The following is a 22,217-nucleotide window of genomic DNA, read 5'->3' on the forward strand; positions in this document are numbered from 1 at the left end:
TAGATTTTCCCCCCAAAACTTTTAAAAATATAAATAACACTCTTAGCTCACGGGCATACAAAACCAGCCAGCAGGCTGGATCTGGACCAAGCATAGCAGTTTGCTGACCTTTGTCAAGGGCACCAGATAACCAAGGGTCAACCAATTACCCAGCAAGCTCTGCTAGAGAAATTAATTCCTCTTCAAGCCTCAGTGTTCTTTTTATAAAAATGGGAGTAACATCCTCTCATAGGCTGCGGTGAGGATTCCGTGAGTTCCTAGTACATAGTAAAGCTCAGTAATATTAGTCATGAATGGTCAGGATGTCTTCATGGCAGGTGCGGGGTCACAATAAACGCCAGTCCCTATATTTCAGGGAACTCAGCCTGAAGGGGAAGCAGCCAACTGCAGACAGAATGAGAGGGCTCTTCAGAGGAGGCAGCCAGAAGGCTGGCAGGGGCACATTCTAGGGGACTGCCTACCCCCAGCTTCTTTGCTCTCTGCTGAAGAGCTCAGATTCTCAGCCAGAATATCCAGGTTTCAAGTTCGAATCCCATCTCTAGTACTTACGAGGGATATGGCCCAGAGCACGCAGCCTAATTCCTCAGGGCCTTGGTGGCCTCACCAGTGACAGGAATTGCTGGCAGGACTGAATGCAGTATCATGAGCAAAGCACTTACACCAGTGTCCTGCACAAAGTAAGCATTTGTTGCCAAGGAAATTCTAAGGCAGAACTAAAACATAAATGAAGGAATAAAAAGTTTCAACATGACGCTGAAACTTCTGACTAAAAGCAAACCCTTCAAGAACAGGCATGCGTTTAATTAAATATTTAACGTTCAGCCCTGGCCAGTGTTCTCGGTGGATAGAGTGTCACCTGCGCACCGAAGGGTCCCAGGTTCGATTCCTAGTCAAGGGCACATACCTGGGTTGCAGGTTCTATCCCCAGCCTGTGGGGGTGTCGTGTGGAGGCAAGCCATCGTGTCTCTCTCTTATCGATGTTTCTCGCTCGCCCTCTCCCTCCCTCCCACTCTTTCCCTCCCTCTACATTAAAAATCAATGGAAAAAGAAGCCTTGGGTGAGGATTAACAAAAAAGAAAAAAAGAAATATTTACTGTTCAATGTAAATAGAGCCCCCAACTTTCAGAGGATCTGAAACACAAATGGAAATGCAAACTCAGGAAGCAGAGACCTGCCCTGTGCCTCCGCTTCTGCCCTCTTGCTGTCTGTATGTGGCATTGCCAGCCATCTTCCTGGCACCCAGCATGCCCCAGCCTGACCCACCCTCTGACTGGCAGCACCAGCTGGGGTGGCCTCCCAGGGGAAAATGCCAGTGAGTTTGGCGAGAGCAGCTGGTCCGGCCAGCCCTGTGGTTTCTAGTCCCCCCAAAAGCACAGCGTGGGGTCTGCAGAGCTTTGGAAGCTGGGGCGCCAGGCGAGCAGAGCGGAGCAGGGTAGGCCCAGCACCCAGCCCTCATCATGTGGTGGGCGCTCCTTTGCTACCCCTAGACCAAAGCCAGAAATGCAGCCAAGGCTTGGCAGGTATTCACTGACTCAGTGGTTTGAGTGGCCAGAAAGAGTGGTGGACCAAGGGCACTAAGGAGAAGCTTCCAGAACACTCACAGAGGTACTGGGCTAAGTGCACCTCCTGCACCATCTCATTTAACCCCCTAACCATAACCCTAACAAGCAGGTCCCTGCTGGGGTCCAACCCCAGCAGGCCCAGGGGTTCCCAAAGGTGTAGACGGAGTCGGCGAAGAAGGAATGACACGGAGACAGCGTTCAGTTGACCAGCAGCCTAGCCAGCATCTCTAGCCAAGTTCTGGTCAGGATCTCCGGCAAAGTTCTGGTTAGGATCTCCAGCCAGGTTCTGTGTCCATGTTCTGTCCAAGATCTTTTGCCATGTTCTCTCACTAGGTTCTGTCTCTAGGTTGTGTGGCCAGTTTCTGTCCAGGATCTTTTGCCATGTTCTCTCCAGTGAAGTTGTTCTGTCTCTAGGTTCTGTGTAGGTTCTGTGTCTAGGTTCTGTCTAGGTTCTGTCTAGGTTCTGTGTCTAGGTTCTAGAACAACCAGTTCTAGTTGTCTTGTTACATCTGTATTTATACCAGTTGATTCCAATCCTATCAATCTCTATTCCAAAGGTTAGGGTGTTTCTTATCTCCATTCCAGAGAGTAAAGATTATGTAGCTTAAGCATGATTATTCGTAGTTAAAGTGATTAATTACCTGCCTGGCACTTAGTTAATGGGTTTTATTCCCTCCCTAACTTCAGGGGAAAATCCCTACCTGGGGAAACAACTTTTCTCAGAGAGGTGACCTTGGTTAAAACACATAGTGCCAAGAAGGTGAGCAAACATATTAAGAACAGTATGCCATATATGCCAGGTCCCTTGAAACAACAAGGATGGACCGGCTCCTGGCAAATCCCGTAAATCATTCCCATTTTTCAAATGACAAACCTGAGGCTTGATCCAGATCATGACCAGTTCATGGCTGACAGGACTCCAAGGCAATTCTGCCAGACCCACACATCCTGTGACCCATCTGGGACAGACAGTGAGGCCAACTTCAGGGCCTTCATGACACGCCAATTCTGTGACCCCAAAGATGAGTTTAAGGCTTCAATCACGCCTTCACCCGCAGAGACAGCACTGTTGTAACTCTCTCCACAAGGTACTCGATCACACACGCAGCGTATTTGCCACCAGAAGATCCTCTCCAAGGAGGCAGGGGCTGGCCCTCCTGCGACCCCAAGCTCCCTCCCCCCTCAATGCCTAGCACACAGTCAGCTCTCGATGAGCGTTGTTTCCGGATCGGGCTTCTCCTCCCGCACATGCAGGGCTCCTTGTATTTGGCCTCTCTTGGCATCTTCAGCCGAAATCTATAGACAGTGATGGAGAAGAATGTGGAGCCACACACCAGTGACTTTCTCTTTTTAATTCCCCTGACCCTCCTCTGCTCTCCCGCCTAAAGCGTTCTCGTTTCAGGGCCGGGCGGAAGAAGGGTCACTGCAGAGGAAGGCCGAACACCTTCATCCCACAGGCACACGGGCCCAGGAGCTCCCAGAGCCTTGCCAGCCTGAGAAAAGGACAATGGAAGCTTGAGGACGTGTCTGGGAGGATTCTCTGGGAGGATTCTCCGGTGAGAGGAGCTGTCAGTTTTCTCAGGTCTGCATCTGTCTCCTGAGACAGGGGGGTGTCTTCCGAGGGCTCGTTTCAGTCTGCTCTGCACTCAGAAACCCCGCGAAATGTTAACCGTAACTTCTGAAGCCACAGCAGCATTTAAAAAGCTGGAGACATACACCATGTTCACAGCAGCATTCATCACAATAGCTAAAATGGGCAGTTGCCCAAGAGCCGATCCGTGAATGAATGAAGAAACAAAATGCGGTCCAGCCAGACACTGGAACATCACTCAGCCGTAGAAAGGGAAGAAATGCCGGACCTACTATAACATGGGTGAGCCTTGACGACATTATGCTCAGTGAAATGAGCAGTTACAAAGGACAAATGCCGTAGGACTCAACTCGCAGGTCGTTCCTAAAGGAGTGAGATCCACAGGCACAGAAGGCAGAAGGCGCGAGCGAGGGGCTGGGAGAGGGGAAGGCGGAGTGTTTAGTGGGGACAGAATTTTAGTCTGGGAAGATGAGAACGTCTGTAGCTGGATCGTGAAGATGGATGCACAACAGTGCGAAAGTACTTAGTGCCACTGAACTGAGCACTTGGAATGGTTAAAATTGTAAATTTTATATAATGTGTATTTTACTACAATAAATTGTACTCACCAGACAGGGACACCAGTTCAAAGCACAATCACTTGTTGACATCTGTCCCAGGACAGGGCAATGCGTCACCCATGGGACCCCACCACCGATAATGAACCAGGACCAACTGCACGGTGTCCAGATGCCAGGAGCTCAGAACCCTCATGAAAGGGCGAGGGCTATGCCCTCCATCTTACCCTGGATCCTCCATGTTGGGGCAGAGGCCATGTGCTCAGAAGAGTGCCTTCTTCCTGGAAGCCCAGGCCCCTGCTGGCCACGCCCGGGATTTCTTTGAACTAACCAATGACAAGCAAGGGATGTGCGCGCCATAGAGATGACCACATCCTGTGTAACAAGACCCGACTTGCGCCTGGCCAATCGGCAGGGCCCACAGTCAGCTCTCCTCCCCTCACTATTAAAGCCCTGATTTTCTCATGGGTGGCACTCGGTTTCCGGTCGCTGCGTCAACTGGAGGCCTGGGTCGGGTTAGCTAACTCAATAAAGGACCTTCTGCTTTTGCATCGGACTGGTACCCTGGCGTGGTTTCTTGGGGATCTTGAATTCTGGGCATAACATTTTGGGGGCTCGTCCGGGATCCCCAACACCATCGAGGGGACCCCCAGTCCGGAGGGCCTGACTGACCGCGGTAGGTCTTGTTTGTGTCGTGTCTGTTTTGTTTTGTATCTATCCGGTGTGAGCTCACTTCTGAAATCTGTAAATGCCTGTAAATGCCTGTAATAATGATCTAAGTGGATGCACAGGATCAACAGGCGGGAGGAGCCGGGGGACGCCTCGATCCTCCACCTGAAGGGGTATAGCTTTGCTTCCGCGGAGTCGGAAGGTCTGTAGAAAACCCTTAATCTGAGACAGGCAGGAGGAGTCGGGGGGCGCCTCGATCCTCCATCTGAAGAGGGGAAATTTTGCTTCCGCGGAGTCGGAAGGTCTGTAGGAACCCCTCAATCTGAGAAAAGGCGGGTCGCTCCTGCTGGTTGGCGCGCAGCCATCGTCTAGCTTTCGGTTTTTGCTTCCATGGAGTTGGAAGGCTGTACTTTTTTGGGCCCTTTAGTTGTTTGTGTTTCCGTTTTATTTTGTGGACTTGCTGGATTAATAATTTCAAGGAGATTGGGGGAGGCTTTAGAGCTCCCTCAGGAATGGGGAAGTTGTTAGGAATTTAATGGATTGTTTAAACTCTGAATGAATGTCTGGTGAAAGTGTATGAATGTGGAGGGAGGGGGACTGCTCTCACCCCTCCTTTGTGTGGCAGTCGGGCGGCCGCCTGAGTGAGGGTCTGTGGAAACAGGTCACCCCCTCCCCAAGTATTCTAAAATTAAAATCCTTCTTGTAATTGAAAAGCGTTTACAAATTTATAAATGCATCCGGGATTTCTGTGCACATGTAAAGGGAAAAGGCCAGTTTAAAAACGAGTGCGCATAGTTTTGAGCTGAACTTGACCTTTTGCTGTGTACAGAATAAAAACCCGAGACTGTTTTGGTCTTAAAAAAGGCGGAGATGAACCTGACAAAGAAATACAGGCAGGTTTCCCAAGGCGATTTAAAGTAGCTTTTGAAATTTCCCGCCCTGAGGCAAGTACCACCAGGAAGTTGATAGTCAAGTTTACATGTGAATAGCTATGGTTTTGTTTCTTGACTTCCCCAACAGGAAAATTGTGACCATTTTAGCAGCTATGCCAGGCTTATTGGCTGGAAATTTAAAGCTTTTAAGCTCAAATCATCTAAAAGCATTGAAATTTATAATACTGAAATGTTGATCTAAATATGCCTAATATGAGGTCTAAATGATAGAAGTTAATCTGTTAATTGAAAATGCCTTTGCTTATTAATCTGATTGAGAAGAGAGGATTGATTTTGTGACCTCAACTGAAGATTTTTAATACAAAAACCAGTTTAAACTTAATTGATATTAAGATAATTATAAAAAGTATAAACAGCTAATGAGATTTCTGCTTGTCTGAATATAATGTTGGCCATCTATCTTTTAGGGATTTTGGTTTGCTCTTCCCTTGTTTATTGTGAGAATAAGGAAATCATCTTTTCTGTCAGAGAACAGTGTAGACAGCCACAATGTTGAGCTGTGTGACTTGGCAGCCACCATGTCAGCCACATGGCATGCCGCACCCCTGGGGGCCGCCATCTTGGAACAACAAAGGCCCCGCCCTCTGACTTAGCCAATCACAAAAGGCGTGTCTGCTTACTAAGGGAGGATAGAATTTCAGAGGTGGAGTTTTAAGGCGGAGTTTTACTGCGGAAATGCGGATGGGGCAAAAAGTGTGCTAGCCTCTCGGATTTATTTAATACTTAATAAATTAGCAATCACGGTCTTAATATAATTTCAGTGGTATGACAGCAGTAGAACCACAGTTATACATAATATCATAAACAAATTAAGAGTAATTGATTCCATGGTCAAGACTAAATCCTATTATGTTGAGAACTGTTTTTAAGTGTTGAAAATGTTTTCCTAAGTTTTACCTAGGTTACCCAAGAAAGATTTTTCTTTTTTCTGTGTCTCTTAAAATGTATTGGTAATCACCTAAGAATTAAGGCTAAGAGTTCTAGCTACCTGGAAAGCATGGCCTTGGTGTGATAGGAGAAAAAAAAGAAATGTTAAGTGAATAATATACCAGTGAGCTGGGACTGGTCACTAATGATGGATTGTGAGAAGGGCTGAACATGGCCTAATTTCTCCTTCCTTGGTACCCCTGAAACGTCAGAGGATCCAATGTGTTTAATCCTCTTGAAGGACATTGAATGGTTCTTTCCTTCCTCTTTAACTTTTAGGGGATTGTATAAATGGATTACTGATGTAGATTATCAAGAATCTCTAAGGGACTTGTCCTGTATCTGGAGGAATGGCTTCTAGATGATATTCACAGTCTCTGGGACTTCCGGAGGGAAGTCGAAACTCGGACTGGCTAAGGGTTTTAGAAAGATAGAAAAGAAGCATTCCTAGACAGTTTTCTACCGCCTCTGTTCAGGGACTTGTTCTGTATCTTGACACAACTGAAACTGATTTGTTGGTATTTTGTGGTATAAATGTGGCATGCACCTCAAAGTTCTTAATGGGGAATGTATCTAGTTATCATGTCTATTTAGTCTTGATTTCCTGGTTCAATATGAGTACCGTTTCTATCTGGATGAGACATAGGTCAAGAATCCCGTCCTGGGACGTGGGAAAGGGAGGCCCCCACATCTGTTCCTGTCAGGCCCCCATCAGGGGACTTGGGCGGTGTTCCTGTTACCTGCTCAAGATCCCAAGACTGTATTTGTTTATGTAAGTGTGGAAATACATTCTGTGCTAGGTTGGGATTTTGGAATTCTGGGGTAGATTTAAAAGATATTTGTGACTTTTCTAGTCTGATTGGGACATTTAAGGGTGGGGCTCACAGTTCCTCAGGGCAGAGATTCCATGGGCCCTTCCCCCTGCCTGTGCTGAATTAAATAATACAGGCCAGTGTCATTTAGCTTGCTGGTTAAAGGAAGACAATGGACCTTAGAATCTGTAAAGGTGGGCGGGAATGAAGCTGGTCAAATGTACTGAAAGAGTTTGGTACCTGTTGCTGCTAGCAAAGGAGGGGCTGATACCCACTTCTAGCGCACTCCCTTGAAAGAGGCCTGGTTGCTGCTCTGCCACAAACGGAACTGGTAGAAAGACAAAAAAGCAGAGCGCTGTAACTGATAAACAGGGTTACCTAGAAGCCATCAGGACTTGGAAGTTCTCCAAGAGAGGAGGAATCTGACTCAGAGACTGGTGAGGACTGGGTGGCTTTTCTTTAACAATCTCTTTCCTTGAGAGGGCTCCAGAGGGTGCACGAGGACATTTGGCCGCGCCTCCGCGCCATCTACCGGACCAGCCCAACCCCAACTCCTCATCAGCACAGACCAGGAGATTGGGTCTACATCAGAAGGCACTGCTGGGAGACCCTAGAGCCACGTTGGAAGGGTCCCTACACTGTGGTGCTGATGACCCCCACCGCTCTCAAGGTAGACGGCGTCGCGACCTGGGTCCATCCAGAAAGACTTCATCACCAAATGGAGCATCGATCGATCAAGATCAAGGCAACCCGCTCAAGCTCAAGCTACGGAGTGCTTGACCTGCCTGATGCCGGTAACATGACTCGCGATCGCTCCTGTCACCAGGAGCCCCCACAATACTGTGTAATACACTTAGATAATGCCTGCATCTTCATGGACATGGCTCCAAAGAGACAAGGACCATTTATAGGATCACATGTTTAGTGATAGATTTGGCTACCTAAAGCAGCCATGATGCCAATATTATGTTTCATTGTATTGATATGTTATATTAACCTTTGATTCTTTTGCAGGTTTGAATGTATGTTGGCTGTCCTGGAAGGGAGCTGTGTGGGGTGACCCCCAAAAGTAAAGGGTGTCTAGCTGCCAAGAGGACAAGTGCCCAACTGGGCAGGGAAGGGTGCCCATCAGGTTTTGGTCTCTGTTGAGAGACAGCTAACAGTTGACAGCCTGTAATACTGTCTTGCAGGCCTGAGTCACCATGCCCATGTCAGGGGTAGTAAAGCTGGAAAAAGCCTGTTTAGACTAGAAAGTCTGAGGCATGGACCAACAATTACTGTTTTGTTTTAAATCCATGAAAAGAAATTAGCAAGGAAAGTCAGAAAATCTTAGAGTAAATCAGTATGTTTTTCTCCTTATGTAATTCCTCCGAAATCTGGCAATGCTAAGTAAGTACGTTTCTTTGCATAGATTCAGTAAGACTGGTTCCTAGTAGTGGTTTTATTAACGGAAAACTTTGACTGAGTATCATGTTTTGAAGAGCCCTATCTGAGCTCTAAAGACTTGAAGCCACTAAGAATGCCACGAAGAAAGCCTGGTATCCTGCCTGGGAGCCCTGAAGATGGCTGGCACTGGAGCGTCAGGCCCATGCCCTACCATCACTGGCGGTTGGTAAGAGTAGAAGGGGAGCAGTAAAGATGCCTCTGCATCCCTGCAGAACCCCCACACACTCTGGGCCGCAACGAGTAGGAGGGCTACTGAGATGGGCCTTAAAGCCTGGAGCGTGGGCTCAGGTGGAGTTGCTACAGGTGAGGGATTCACCTAACTCAGCAGATACTGCAGGCAGGCCTGATGGCAGCTGGATGGCTTGGCTTCCTGGCCCTACGGGGCACATTAAGGTTCAACCATGAAATTCCAGCAAAGGTAGTCAGTTACCATTCTTGTTGTGTTTATGCAAACATCAGGACAGTAAATAAATTAATCTTGATTTGGCTTTTTAATAGCCATGGAGGAATTTTAAGAAGAAAAATCCTATTTCAATAGAAGTTGTTAAAGCTAAAATGGTTTCTTTCCCTTCCACCGGACCATTTGTTAAGTGTATAAAATAGTTCAGTTGATAGTTCTGTGTGCTCACTACGGGCCCCTAGCGACGGTGAAATAAAAGTGCAGTCCGTCTCATGATTGGTCGGAAGTTCCAAGACACGGGGGGAATGAAAGGGCAAGGGCTATGCCCTCCATCTTACCCTGGATCCTCCATGTTGGGGCAGAGGCCATGTGCTCAGAAGAGTGCCTTCTTCCTGGAAGCCCAGGCCCCTGCTGGCCACGCCCGGGATTTCTTTGAACTAACCAATGACAAGCAAGGGATGTGCGCGCCATAGAGATGACCACATCCTGTGTAACAAGACCCGATTTGCGCCTGGCCAATCGGCAGGGCCCACAGTCAGCTCCCCTCCCCTCACTATTAAAGCCCTGATTTTCTCATGGGTGGCACTCGGTTTCCGGTCGCTGCGTCAACTGGAGGCCTGGGTCGGGTTAGCTAACTCAATAAAGGACCTTCTGCTTTTGCATCGGACTGGCTCCCTGGCGTGGTTTCTTGGGGATCTTGAATTCTGGGCATAACACCTCACAGGTGTCAGTCACAGCAATGTAACCCCCAGTGCTGAAAAACAAGCTTTGTTCTCAAACGCAAAGGAGTTAAAAAATTAAAAAATAAAAAGCCTGCTGAAAATATCAGGGCATTTGCTGATAATGCGGTCCTGGATATTTTGACTAAAATGGATACAAAAATAAACCCACAGAAGCATGCCTCCAATTATATCCCAAGACATATGAGCCCTGGGCATTTTAAACAAGCTCCTAAATTTGGAGAACTCAGCCTTGGGGTAAAAGTGTTCACTGTTCTCCCTGCTTCCCCCGCCCCATCCAGAAGTAGTTTCTGAACAAAGGGGTCACACAAAAACATACATGCTTTTTTGTGTCTGAGTTGGTGCAAACCCCAGCGGTCTTTTATTAGCTGTGTGGCCTTAGGCAAGTTAAGTAACCTCACTGGTCTCTAAATCAAGGATAACAGAGCTCCCCTTGCAGCTGTAGTTTAGCTTCTCTCTGTCCCTGACCTACCAACATTCTCAAGATTTTTCCACAATATATTAATCATCATATCATCCCTTCCTCCAACCACAAACTTCCAGTCTCTTTCCCTTCGCTGCCCGACCTCTCCTCAGAAGAGGTGCGGCGGTCCCACTGTCTCACCATCTCACAGATGTTTCCTACCACCCAACATCTGTGCGGTGGAAAGGCTCCTCCCTGGGCTCCGATGGAGTCCTCACTGAGAATTCCACAGATTCTACTCAGGACTCGCCTTGTAGGGCTTCGAGGTAGCTTTGGGCTCAGGTGAGAAGACCCTGATGTGGGAAGCCGCCCATTGTCTTCTCTAGCGGACAGGTGTGGATAAGGAGCCCGGGAGGCTGGTGACCCTTGAGCCCTGGCAAAGGTCAGGGCTATGCACCCACTGTTTAGTCCAGACAATGGTAGCTGAAGCAACTTCCCCACCAGATAGATAGCCATGTAAATCCTTACTGATAAGATAGTCTGTCTGTTACTGGAACTTGCCTGCCTAAGGGCTATAGGTGGATCCCAAACTGAATAAAAGGATGGCAAGGCCTGAGCACAAGCGGAGTCCATTCCATCCTTTCAGAATGGGCTCTCGCCTGGCCCCCCAATTTCCAAATTATTATTTCTTGTCTTGTCTCTTTCATTTGCGTGCGGCCCCTCTTCCAGAGCCTGAACCCTAAACCACGCGGGACGTGGGTCACATTCACACCCTCCTTTTTCCCTTTCCTTATCTCTTATGATACAACCCATAAGCCTTCCACTCACTTTCTCCCACCTCAATCCCATGTTCACTAATTCTTCCCAGGGAATTTCAGTGTAGTAAGGGGTAGAGGAGACAATAAACAAGTAGCAAGTGTATTTATTGGAACTTCCCACCCTGGATATCAATACATTATAAAACCACAGGGATCAGAACAGTATGGCCCTGGTGCAAGGAAAGACAGATGTATGTATGACTACCTAGAATCAGACCCCAAATCAACGATGAAGGGGTACATTTCTGCAATAAACAGCATTAAGACCCCCCCCCAACTTGTTATTTTGGGGACAATGGACATCCTTTCAAATCATACACACAAACAGATCCCAAATGTCCAAGGTGGTTTTTTTTAACGATGATAACGGAAATAGAAAATTTGAGGAAAAAACATTTATTTTATGGATAGAAAGGAACGCTCTAAGCATAAAGTAACGTAAGAGGCATGTGCAAATCCAGCTCTAAACTCAATCAACCCTGTAAGTTTCTCTGTCAACAGACATCTAGAGCATTTAAACAAAATGCCTAAAAACACAATTGGTAAAGGGTTAATAGCCTGCATCTATGAAAACTGCACACAGCTGAATATTTCAAACACCACCAAGGTCCTAAAAGACAGATGGACAAAAGACATGAACAGGAAGAGAAAACCCACAGGACAAACATGTTTTAAAAGGTTCAACCCTGATAACAATCAAAGAAATGCAAATAGAACGGCTCCTCCCTCCAGTGAATTATGAAAGATTCTCTCAAACAACACTCAGAGCTGGCCAAGGTGTCCCTCCACACCAATGCTGAGAGGAGCTCCGCTGGTACAGCATTTCCGGAAAGCAATTTGGCAATCAGGATCAAGAACCTTTGACCCAGAAATGTCACTTCTGGAAAAGCAAGGCTTAAAGGAACAAATTCCCCATTAAGCTTTGTTCATCCCTCTCTCTGTGAAAATTGGAAAGAATCCTCACCCGAGGATATTATTCCATTTGATTTTTAGAGAGAGTGGAAGGGAGAGGGACCGACGGAGAGAGAGAAGCATCAATGTGAGAGAGACACATTGACTGGGTGCCTCCCGCACGATCCCTCCCCCCTCCCCCCAGGGCCTGGGATCGAGCCTGCAACCAACGTACATGCCCTTGACTGGAACTGAACCCAGAACCCTTCAGTCCACAGGCGGACACTCTATCCACTGAGCAAAACCAGCTAGGGCTGTAAATAAAGTTATTCACCCACAGCCATGTACACTCATTTATGTACAGTCTGCAAAGTCTAAAGCATTTCATATCTGAGCCTTTGCAGAAAAGGGCTGCCACTCCTGGTCCAGGTAACGCCTCCAGCTTCTCTAACAAACAAGGCACGAGCAAAGCGTAGACCCCTGCACACCCCGGCGTACCTTTCTGGCAATGGCTGTGAGTCCAACACCGTTCGACAAACTGCCCGTTGATGACAGTGGCAGGGCAGCTGGTCTTGCCCTTCGCAGTGCCTGGACAGATGTCCCCACACTCTTCATTGTCGTCTTTGTTCAGCACGATGTAATTATCCTCCACCGAGTCCAGGATGCGCGACCAGTCGATGGTCGCCAGGTAGCAGAGATCGTTGTTCTTCTCAATGCGGACAGACCCCCGGGTGATGTTCATCAGGCTGTAGAGGCCCAGCTCCTTCAGGTGGACCATCTCGAAGATGACCAGCGCGTAGTTGAAGAAGAGGCGGGAGCCCCGGATGACCGTGAGGTTGGGGAATAGGTCCTTCAGGCTCTCCAGCCCATACACCCGAAACAGCAGCAAGTAATCAGTGATCATGATGAGTTTGGGGAAACTGAGGTCTCGGAAATCCTCAGGCCTTGTTCTGAACATCAACAGTATCTGCAAATGTCCTTCGATGATCGAGCAGTTAGCCAGCTCATGCAGCCTCGTGAAGTTGTTCCGGATATCCATGCTGGGACACACTAGAGTAAAAATATGCAGAAAGTATGACAGGTGAGCTAACACACAATGGTGGGTTTTAAGAATTAGCAGCAGGGCATTGCTCAGAGGGGCCTGCCCTTGGCTAAATCCCCTTCCATACATCTTAAAATCCTTACATCATTCTGCACTGAGACCTACAAACGCCATAGCCAACCCTGATTGGTAGTGTTCCCTGCAGTGTCTGTGTCTAAGGTACCTGTTAGAAGTCTTAATGCCATCACGTGGAATATGACATAATGGAGACACTGGAGGGATTACAGGGGATTATGTAACACACAAGAGGAGTGGGGAGCCGTCTCCACTGAGTCGAAGTGAAGATATTCAGGAAACGGATTTATGGGGATCAGGTGCTCACAGGAGAGCTGAATCTGTCACTTTCCCACCTCACTGATTCCCCTCACCCTGCCTTCCTTCCAGGCAGGAAGCCAAGGCCTCGTCACCTTTTACCTGGGAGTGCAAGGGCTTCCAGCAAGTCTGATCTCTCCGTCACAAACACCCAGTGTGCCCGTTCTCCTGCAGGTGGTCCCCCCGGCTCTGACACCCTCCACAGCTGCCCATGACCCTGTACTTTCCTCCTGCAGCCTTCAAGATTTCGTCCCTCCCTCCCCTGCACCACACTAAACAGACCAGCCCACCACTCTCACACGATTCCAAGGCTGTGTCCAACGTGTGAGTAAAATAATGCAGGAAGGCCCACAAGCAGTGCCTGGCACATCGTAGGTGCTTATTAATGTCAGCTATTTTGTTATTGTTTATTTCTCCCAAGTATTATCAGCCATCTCTAGATGTTGTGTCTTCATTCCCCTAACCCAAGCCTGGGCAGACGTTGTCTATGAAGGCTCAGGTAATAAATATTTTCAGCTTCGCAGTCAGTCTGCATTTAGACTCCTCCACTCTGCCATTACAGCCCGAAAGCAGCAGAGATGATATGTGAATGAATGAAATTGGCTGTTCCAATAAAACTTTATTTACAAAAACAGGCAGCAGGCCAGAGTTGTGAACCCTCTGGCTGTAGTTTGGCGCTCCAGCCCTGGTCCAGTGCTGTCCAACAACTTTCTGCGGTAATGGAAATGTCCTGTCTCTGTACTCTCCACTCTGGTAGACACCAGCCATTTGTGGCTCTCAAGCTCTTGAAATGTGGTAAGACTGAGGAACTGAGCATTTCATTTTACTTTAGCTAATTTAAATGTAAATAGACACATTAGGCTAGTGGCTACTGCACTGGACAGGGAAGACCTTGCCTTGTTGGCTATTAACGTCCTTTTCTTGTGCCCCTTATGCTAGAGTTGACATTCACCAGAATCAAACTCTTTAGATAGCTTCTCCTTGCCAACACACACACACACACACACACACACACACACACACACACAGCCCTCAGCATCTGGACCATAAGGCTCAGAACATAACCTGTACTTACTGTATTCCAAGACACTACCCCTTCCCTTCCTATCTCTGAGGCAAACAGATTGTTCTAGAGAAGAGTAGAAATCCTTTTGCAAACGCACCCTGAGAATGACGACAAAAGCAGCACAAATTAGAAAGCAAACAGCCGAGCAAAAATCTGAGGAAAACAAAGCAAGAATGTTCCGGGGTCACATTCCGAACAGCTTAGGCTGGATCAAGAAAACACATACTCGCTGGCTCCCCCCTCGTTAGGAAGCTGGAGGCACCTCGCAGAGGACAAGGACACCAGTTCCAGCCCCACACTCACACCACCCAAGCCCGGGACAGCACGCGCACACAGGCCTCTGCGGGCGCTGAGTAACTGACACCTCTCTACAAGCCCCATCCCCACCCCGACGGGAAACCGGACCTCCAAGGAACAAAGCCAATCACCCACGGGCACACAGTCCGCCGGTGACAGGCACGGTTGCCAGATCTGGCAAATAAAAATGCAGGATACCCAGTTAGATTTGAATTTCAGATGAAACAATGAGTAATTGTTCAGGATAAGTATAATCCAAACATTAGGTCCTAAAAAAGTACTCATTGATTATATGACATTCAAATTTAATTGAACTGGTGAATGAATTAACAAAATGTGATCCATCCACACAGTGGAAGATTATTCAGCCACAATGAGGAATGAAGCAGGCACTCACTTCAACACGGATGAACCTTGAAAACATGATGCTCAGTGAAAGAATCCACTCACACAGACCAGAATGGGGTGTGAGTCCATTTACATGAAATGTTCAGAACAGGCAATCCAGACAGACAGAAACAGATGAGTGGTTCGAGGGGCTGAGGAGTGAGAGCTAGAGGACGGTATTTCTTTTGGAAAAGGTGAACATGTTCTAAAATTGATTGTAGTGATGGTTGCACAACTCTGTGGATGTACTTAGAACCCCTGAATTGTAAACTTGAAATGGGTAAATTGTATGCTATTGAATTATATATAGCTCAATAAACTTATTTTAAAAGGTTAAATGACTATAATTATAGGGGACAATCAAGACTTGACTTTTTGTAAATTTCCAATAACTTTAACTCAATTCATTAAAGCCATATGTGTCCCTATTAGTCTAAAACAATAGACAAACTTATTGCTGGGACAGAAATTACCCAGAGGATGTCAGAAATGGTGCCAGAAATACATACACGTAGGGCCTTTGCTGACTTTTAATGCCTCAGTTTGGAAACCAAGGATGCTTCAAGTTTTTAATAAGTGGCAGCTAATACCTCACACACAGGTAGGGAGGACGATAAGCAGCAGGAGGCGGCAGGGGACCCTGGTGACAGCGAGTATTTTCTGAGCACCTTCTCCGTGCACTCGGCCCATGCCCTGGAGCACATGTTCTCTCGTTGAATTCTAAAAATCATCTGCAGAGGAGGTGTCTGTTTCACAGACTCACACAGGCTGTTTGAGATGGTGCCACTAGGACTGCAATCCTGCAATCAAATGCTAAGTCTGTGCTGTAACTGCTATGTTAGTTTTACCATTATTGTTTTTTCAAAAATATGCCTAATGAAGAAGCATGTGGATTGGATTTAAGGAAACAATGAAATAGCTGTCATGTAATGACAACCTGGAGAAAGACAGTTAAAGAGAATTTCCTTCATTCACTCCTTCAGCAAAAATCTGCTGAGGACCTGTTCCATGCCAGATGCTACTCCAGGTACTGGAAGTTCTACAGGGAATAGGACAAATGCTGCCCTGGATCTCACAGACTTGGAGTCACTATTAACTACCCAAAACAACTTAAAATATAACTGAGAAGGATGCCATCAAGGAGAGTTCCACGGGCTAGAAGAGTTCATAAAAATGAGCTATTTGCAACAAACAACAAGTACTGGCGAGGATGCGGAGAAAAAGGAACCCTCATGCACTGCTAGTGGGAATGCAGACTGGTGCAGCCACTGTGGAGAACAGTGTGGAGTTTCTTCAAAAAGTTAAAAATGGAACTGCCATTTAACCGACCCGGTAATCCCACTTCTAGGAATATATCCCAAGAAACCAGAAACACCAATCAGAAAGAGTATATGCACCCCTATGTTCATAGCAGCACAATTCACCATAGCTAAGATTTGGAAACAGCCTAAGTGCGCATCATCAGATGAGTGGATTAGAAAACTGTGGTACATCTACACAATGGAATACTACACTGCTATAAAAAAGAAGGAACTTTTACCAATTGCAACAGCATGGATGGAACTGGAGAGCATTATGCTAAGCGAAATAAGCCAGTGGGAGAAAGATAAATACCACATGATCTCACTCATTTGTGGACTATAATAAACAACATAAACTGATGAACAAAAATAGATCCAGAGACAAGGTAACACTGAACAGACTGTCCAACCAACTTTCATGTTTCAAAGAGAAACATGAAAGTCAATGTATTTTACTTACTCCAGTGTATAAAAAAACTTCACTTCAACATGTAAGCAATACTAAAAAAAAGAGAAGGCAGGGGAGGGGGCGGTTAGAGATCAACCAACGGACTTGTATGCATGCATATTAGCATAATCAACGGACACAGACACTAGGGCGGAGGGGCCTTTCCTGGGGGGTGGCAGTGGTGGGAGACGGGGGTCAATCAGGGAATAAGGAGACATATGTAATACTTTAAACAATAAAAAAAGAAAAGAAAAAAAATGAGCTATTTGACTGGGTCTGGGACAATCAAGGAGGAGGTGATGCCAGGACTGAAACCTAAACAAACAATGCAGTAAGAAGTATTCAGTTCTGCTACTTCATTGGAAGGTCAAGGGCGATGGCAAATTATAGCTCATCATGCTGGATGGCCAGGGCGTGTAGGATCTACAGCAGCAACATCTGATAGAAATATGTGAGCTACACATGGCGTTTTAAATTTTCTCTAAAACTGTAAAAAGAAACATGAAAGTCAATGTATTTTACTTACTCCGGTATATTACAAAACTTCACTTCAACATGTAAACAATACTAAAAAAAATATTAATGAGATCCTCTATAGGATTTTTACCACACTATGCCTCTGAAGTGCCACTGTACTCTACACGTGCAGCTTGTCTCAATTCAGATGCTAAAATTTAATCAGAAATGCTTGCTCTATAGAGGTGGGTTTCACAAAGTGACTCACTGAAAATGTAGGTTCATAACCTCAAGTTATTCCAAACATACAAAAGAGTTTTCCAATAACAGAATCAAGTATTGATTTTTTTAAAATTTAAATAAGCTAAGTTAAATAAAACTTTACATTTGCCTTTAAATGAGCTAAATAAAAGTAAAAATTCAGCCAGGCGCTGGCCACAGTTTCAAGAGCCCGAGTGTGGACAGGGGCGCCGCCCTGGACAGCGCAGCCACCGACATGCCCACCAATGCCGAACGGCCTGCCGGGCCGTGCTGGGCTCCCGTTCCCCCGTGGCCTCTGGAATCTGAGACTTTTCCAGAGAAGAAGACTGACATGACAGCTGTCTTGGAAAATGTCCCCTCTCCCCTGGTTTTCTCTCCAGCATGAAAGCAGCAAAGGAAAAGTGTAAGGGGCACAAAAGAAGGCATCTAGAAAGTTCTGAAAATCTTCACAATGCTAAGAGTTTTACACTTTCTGTTTTCAATCATGAACGCACTCATTCCTTAGAATCGGCATTCTTAATATGTGCCCCAGTGACCTACTCTGGGTCACGTGCTCCTCTCTGCATTCTTTCCAGTCTTAACCCTGCTCTCTCCAAAATCCAGGGGTCCTGCACCAATAAGCCTGGGTTCAGGGGCCAGGCCACCACCCGTACCAGCTTTGGGGCACAGTAGAAACCCAACAGATCTGGCTTCCCACGCCAGCACTGACACCTGCCAGCCGCGTGAGCCTGGGCACCATCCTCAATTGCCGTAAACGACGACAACAGCACAATCAAAGCTATGAGGAGTAGAAGAGAAGTGAGCTTCGTTGTCCCCATGGAGCTACATGGAACCAATTCCCAGATTTATTGTCTTTAGAAATTAAAACTCGGGCACACCGCATTATCAGAGACCCTTCAGGTTCTCTGCCTGCCTGAAAGACCGGCTCTTAAAACTGACTTCCGCAAAGGAGGCGGTTCCGGAACTGCAGTCAGCCACGTGGAAATCATCCTTTATCCGCTCAACAAATGTTTGCTGGGCATCGCGCTGGGCACGGAGGCTGTCAAAATAGATAAGGTGAGAGCCTTACAGTCCCCAAAGATTCCTGTTCTGGCAATCCGCTGCAAGGCAGGGACGCAATATGAGCCTTGTGCCGGGTCATCCAACCCAGCACAGTCCATCCGGCCAAAGATGGAAACAACATCGCTGTCCATCAAAAGGGGGCGGGTTAAATCAATGATGATCCGTCCACGTGATGCAGTCGTTCTCAAAGCAGGGTCCTGGGACCAGCAGCATTCGCTCCATCTGACAGCCTGTTAGACATGCAAATTCGCAGGCCCACTCCAGACCTGCTCCATCAGAAACTCCAGGGGCGCGGGCCCAGGGATCTGCATTTCACCACACCCTCCAGGTGACCTGGAAGCACCTCCAGGTGCTCAGGTGCAAGAACCAGTGACAGAATGCAGGGGTCAGCAAACTTTTCCTGTAATGGGCCAGAGAGCAAATCTTTTTGGTTTTGTGGGACACACCATCTCGGTCACTACTCAACTTTGTCCTTGTAGCGCTAAACCATGACAACACGTGGCATGCTTGTGCTCCAATTAAACTTTATTTAGAGACCATGAAATTCAAATTTCATATAATTTACACGTGTCACAAAATCACAGTTGGAGTTTTTATCCAACCACTTAAAAATGTGAACACCTGTACAAAAGCGGGTGGTGCACCACATGTGGCCCACGGGCTCTGCCAGCCTCCGATGAGACAGAATGCCACACAGCTGTAAAAAAGAGCAAGGAGGCTCCTTACGGCGATACAGAAAGATCTCCAGAATGTGATCTTAATGGTAAAGAACAAGATGATCAATCTGTGCGATATGCTATTACTTATATGGAAATAGATACATCAGCTTATATGTGCAAACACTCGTCTCTAGAAAGGTAAACATGTACCAAAACAGATAATTGCAAACGGACTGTCCTTGGGGAGAGGAAATGAGTGGCCAATGACCAGAAGGGTTCTAGGACACATCTTCAATGAGCAGACCAATGTTTCCGGGGACCCAGAGAGGTACTCCCAGTCTATGCTGAAAGGGAATGAGAAGGGTGGATAAGGAAGCCAGGTAAGAATGGAAGGAGGCCTCTGACCAGCTTCTGTGAGGAAGAAGCAGGTGGCTGTGGGCGCAAAGGGAGAAGAAGGATGTGTGAAGCACAAAAAACTCAAGTGAAGGCAGGAAGGACAGAGAACCCCAGGAATTGCAGCCATGTGCTTCGGGAAGTAAGACTGCACGCAGCTGGGGCCAGACGCAGATGCCAAGGGAAGGGATCTAGCTGGAAGCTACGGAAGGGACCAAGGAGATAGTAGAGAAATCACTGTGGCAGCCGAGTGGAGAAGGAATGAAAGGGGCACACTGGAACCACCACTCTGTCTGGCCTGGCCTAGGTGGTCTATCTTAGGAGGTGGGTACAAGAAGAGGAGCAAGACTGTGGTGAGGCTGGGGAACTGGAATCAATTGGACTTGGTCCTCAGAGAGGTGGAAGAGAGGCAGGAGAAGGGAAGTCACCAATGAATCTGAAGAGGCTGATACAGGACCAGTTTTGGGGGGCAAGGACAAGAGGCTCGGTTTGGGGGCATGTTGAGTGTGTGAGGGCTTTGGGGGGCTCGGTTGCTGGGAAGGTGTGGGTCTGGAGCTTGGGGAAAGGGGCAAGTGAGTGCTGGTGGAAGTGGTGACAATGGGTGATATAACGAGATGGAACAACTGAGAGAGAGGAAAGAAGGATGAGAGGTGGGGGTTGGGGGAGCACAATATTTAAGGACAGGGAACTAGAGAGGGGACTAAAGACCTGTAGTCACCCTGACACCAACACCTTCTATATCTGAAAACTCTGGAAAACCTAGGAACACCCAAGGCAACTCCTCCAGTCAGTACCACAGTTTTGTAACCCTAAGGACATCACACATCAAATCTCAGGCCCCACCCATCTTCAGGAGTCCCGTTCACACATGGGGACGGAGCCAGCGGCCTGCTTCCACACAGCGGCCTGAGTACAGCTAGAAAGGAACATCTCCAAGCACATCCCTTCTCTGACCTTCTGCAAGGTGGACTCATCTTTGAAAACAACTGGCAACAAAGAACCATGGAAAGGCCTCAGAAAACAGTGGCCCCACTGTCTTCATCCCTTTGTGTCCAACCACTATCTTCCCCACAAAGTTAAAGGACGCAGTTTGGGGAAAGTACCCGTTTTCCACATTCTCGCAGAGGCATGGGAGAGAAGCAAGCATCTCCTGGGAATACAAAACAGGTGACTGTGCAACTGTGACATGACAACACACCCTTGTGGAGTTGCAAGAAAAACCCAGATTTGAAATCGAATTTTAATCCTCACAAGCCTGCCTTAAACTCAAATTGGAACTCATACCCTGTTGACGTTTGGCAACACAAAACAGAAAAGCTTATTGTTGGAAAGAAAATTCCAAAAGCCACTGGGGCACCCCCGCCCCCCAATAAAAGACCAGGGTCTAGTGAACAAAGGGCGCCCCTCCATGAAACACCTTAATTCATAGACGTTATTGATTCAGCGTTAAGCACGAAGCACTGTAGCTCATCTGAGCAAAGCCTACCCAACACACGAGTTTCTCTGCGAGGTGCCCCGCAGCCTTCTCACGCTTATGAACACTAGACAGCACCTCCGTACTGTGCATGGGGGCCACATAAAACAACACAATCACCAACAAAAAGCACAAAAATGAGGAAACCACAGCACTCAATATATCACAAGAAGGGCACTTGTCTGAATCACTGTGTGAATCACGCGAGGAGAGCTGAAACGGGAGAGCAGAGCCGCCATGGCTGACCTCGGCTACTGTCAAGTCAAACTCCACGGCTCTGGGTGTCTGGGAGTGACCACACAGGTGTCTGGATGTTGACTATAGAGTTACAAATAAATTCCAGCAAGTAGGCAAATTCACAAATATGAAATCCGGGAATAATGAGGATCTTATGAGTACTTAAATTAAAATTTTCAATTTTAGGAATATGAACCAATTATAAGATATTTTTTAAAGTCTGGAGAAAACTAGGGATGAACAGGTCAGTGTTGGCGGGGATGAGGCGGAGGGATGAGGGGTGGGGACAGTGTAATGACAAAGGGTGGCCCCAGGGAGTTTAGGCAGTGATGGAAGAGATTGTTGTGGATCCTGACTGCGGGGCCACCACGCAACACTAGGCATCGTTTACAATTAAAAGCTGCGCACCAAAAAAAGAGTCAATTCTACTGTATGAAATTTTTTTTTAAATATATTTTATTGATTTTTTACAGAGAGGAGGGGAGAGGGATAGAGAGTCAGAAACATCGATGAGAGAGAAACATCGATCAGCTGCCTCCTGCACGCCCCCCACTGGGGATGTGCCCGCAACCAAGGTACATGCCCCTGACCAGAATCGAACCTGGGACCCTTAAGTCCGCAGGCCAACGCTCTGTCCGCTGAGCCAAACCGGTCAGGGCACTGTATGAAATTTTTAAAAATTTAGAAAGATACATGCAAAACGAATAACTTGTTTTTCCCCCTCTCTATACTTTTTTTATTTTTGCAATGAGAATGCATTACTTGTCATTATTCTAATTCTAAAACACATAAGTTCAGTCTGATTGCAAAACATAAACTAACCATCCCTGACTTATTCTTAATAGAAATGAACACAAGGGCTCTTGAAAGAAAACCTCATAGCAGACACCACTTTCTTTTGGGCTCTGGAGACAGAGCTGATGGTGCAGAATCCTCTTTCAATGCCAAGATGACTCGAAATAAATAAATCCTAAGATCACACACACTCAGCTA

The 22,217-nt window shown here is 47.0% G+C and overlaps 1 protein-coding gene across 7 annotated transcripts in view; it reads right to left on the bottom strand.

Moving 5' to 3' along the window:
- INSR (insulin receptor) overlaps positions 1-22,217 on the bottom strand; it is a 164,363-nt gene that overhangs the window by 137,622 nt on the left and 4,524 nt on the right. For 5 of the 7 annotated variants that reach the window (XM_036315560.1, XM_036315556.1, XM_036315555.1 and 2 more), the window contains exon 2: positions 12,268-12,819. In XM_036315560.1, coding sequence (XP_036171453.1) covers positions 12,268-12,808 — 541 coding nt within the window. In that variant the 5' untranslated portion in view covers positions 12,809-12,819. The other 2 variants (XM_036315561.1, XM_036315559.1) reach the window with 2 other exon arrangements.

Source organism: Myotis myotis, unplaced genomic scaffold (assembly GCF_014108235.1).
Source record: "Myotis myotis isolate mMyoMyo1 unplaced genomic scaffold, mMyoMyo1.p scaffold_m19_p_6, whole genome shotgun sequence".
NCBI classification, from domain to species: Eukaryota; Metazoa; Chordata; class Mammalia; order Chiroptera; family Vespertilionidae; genus Myotis; species Myotis myotis.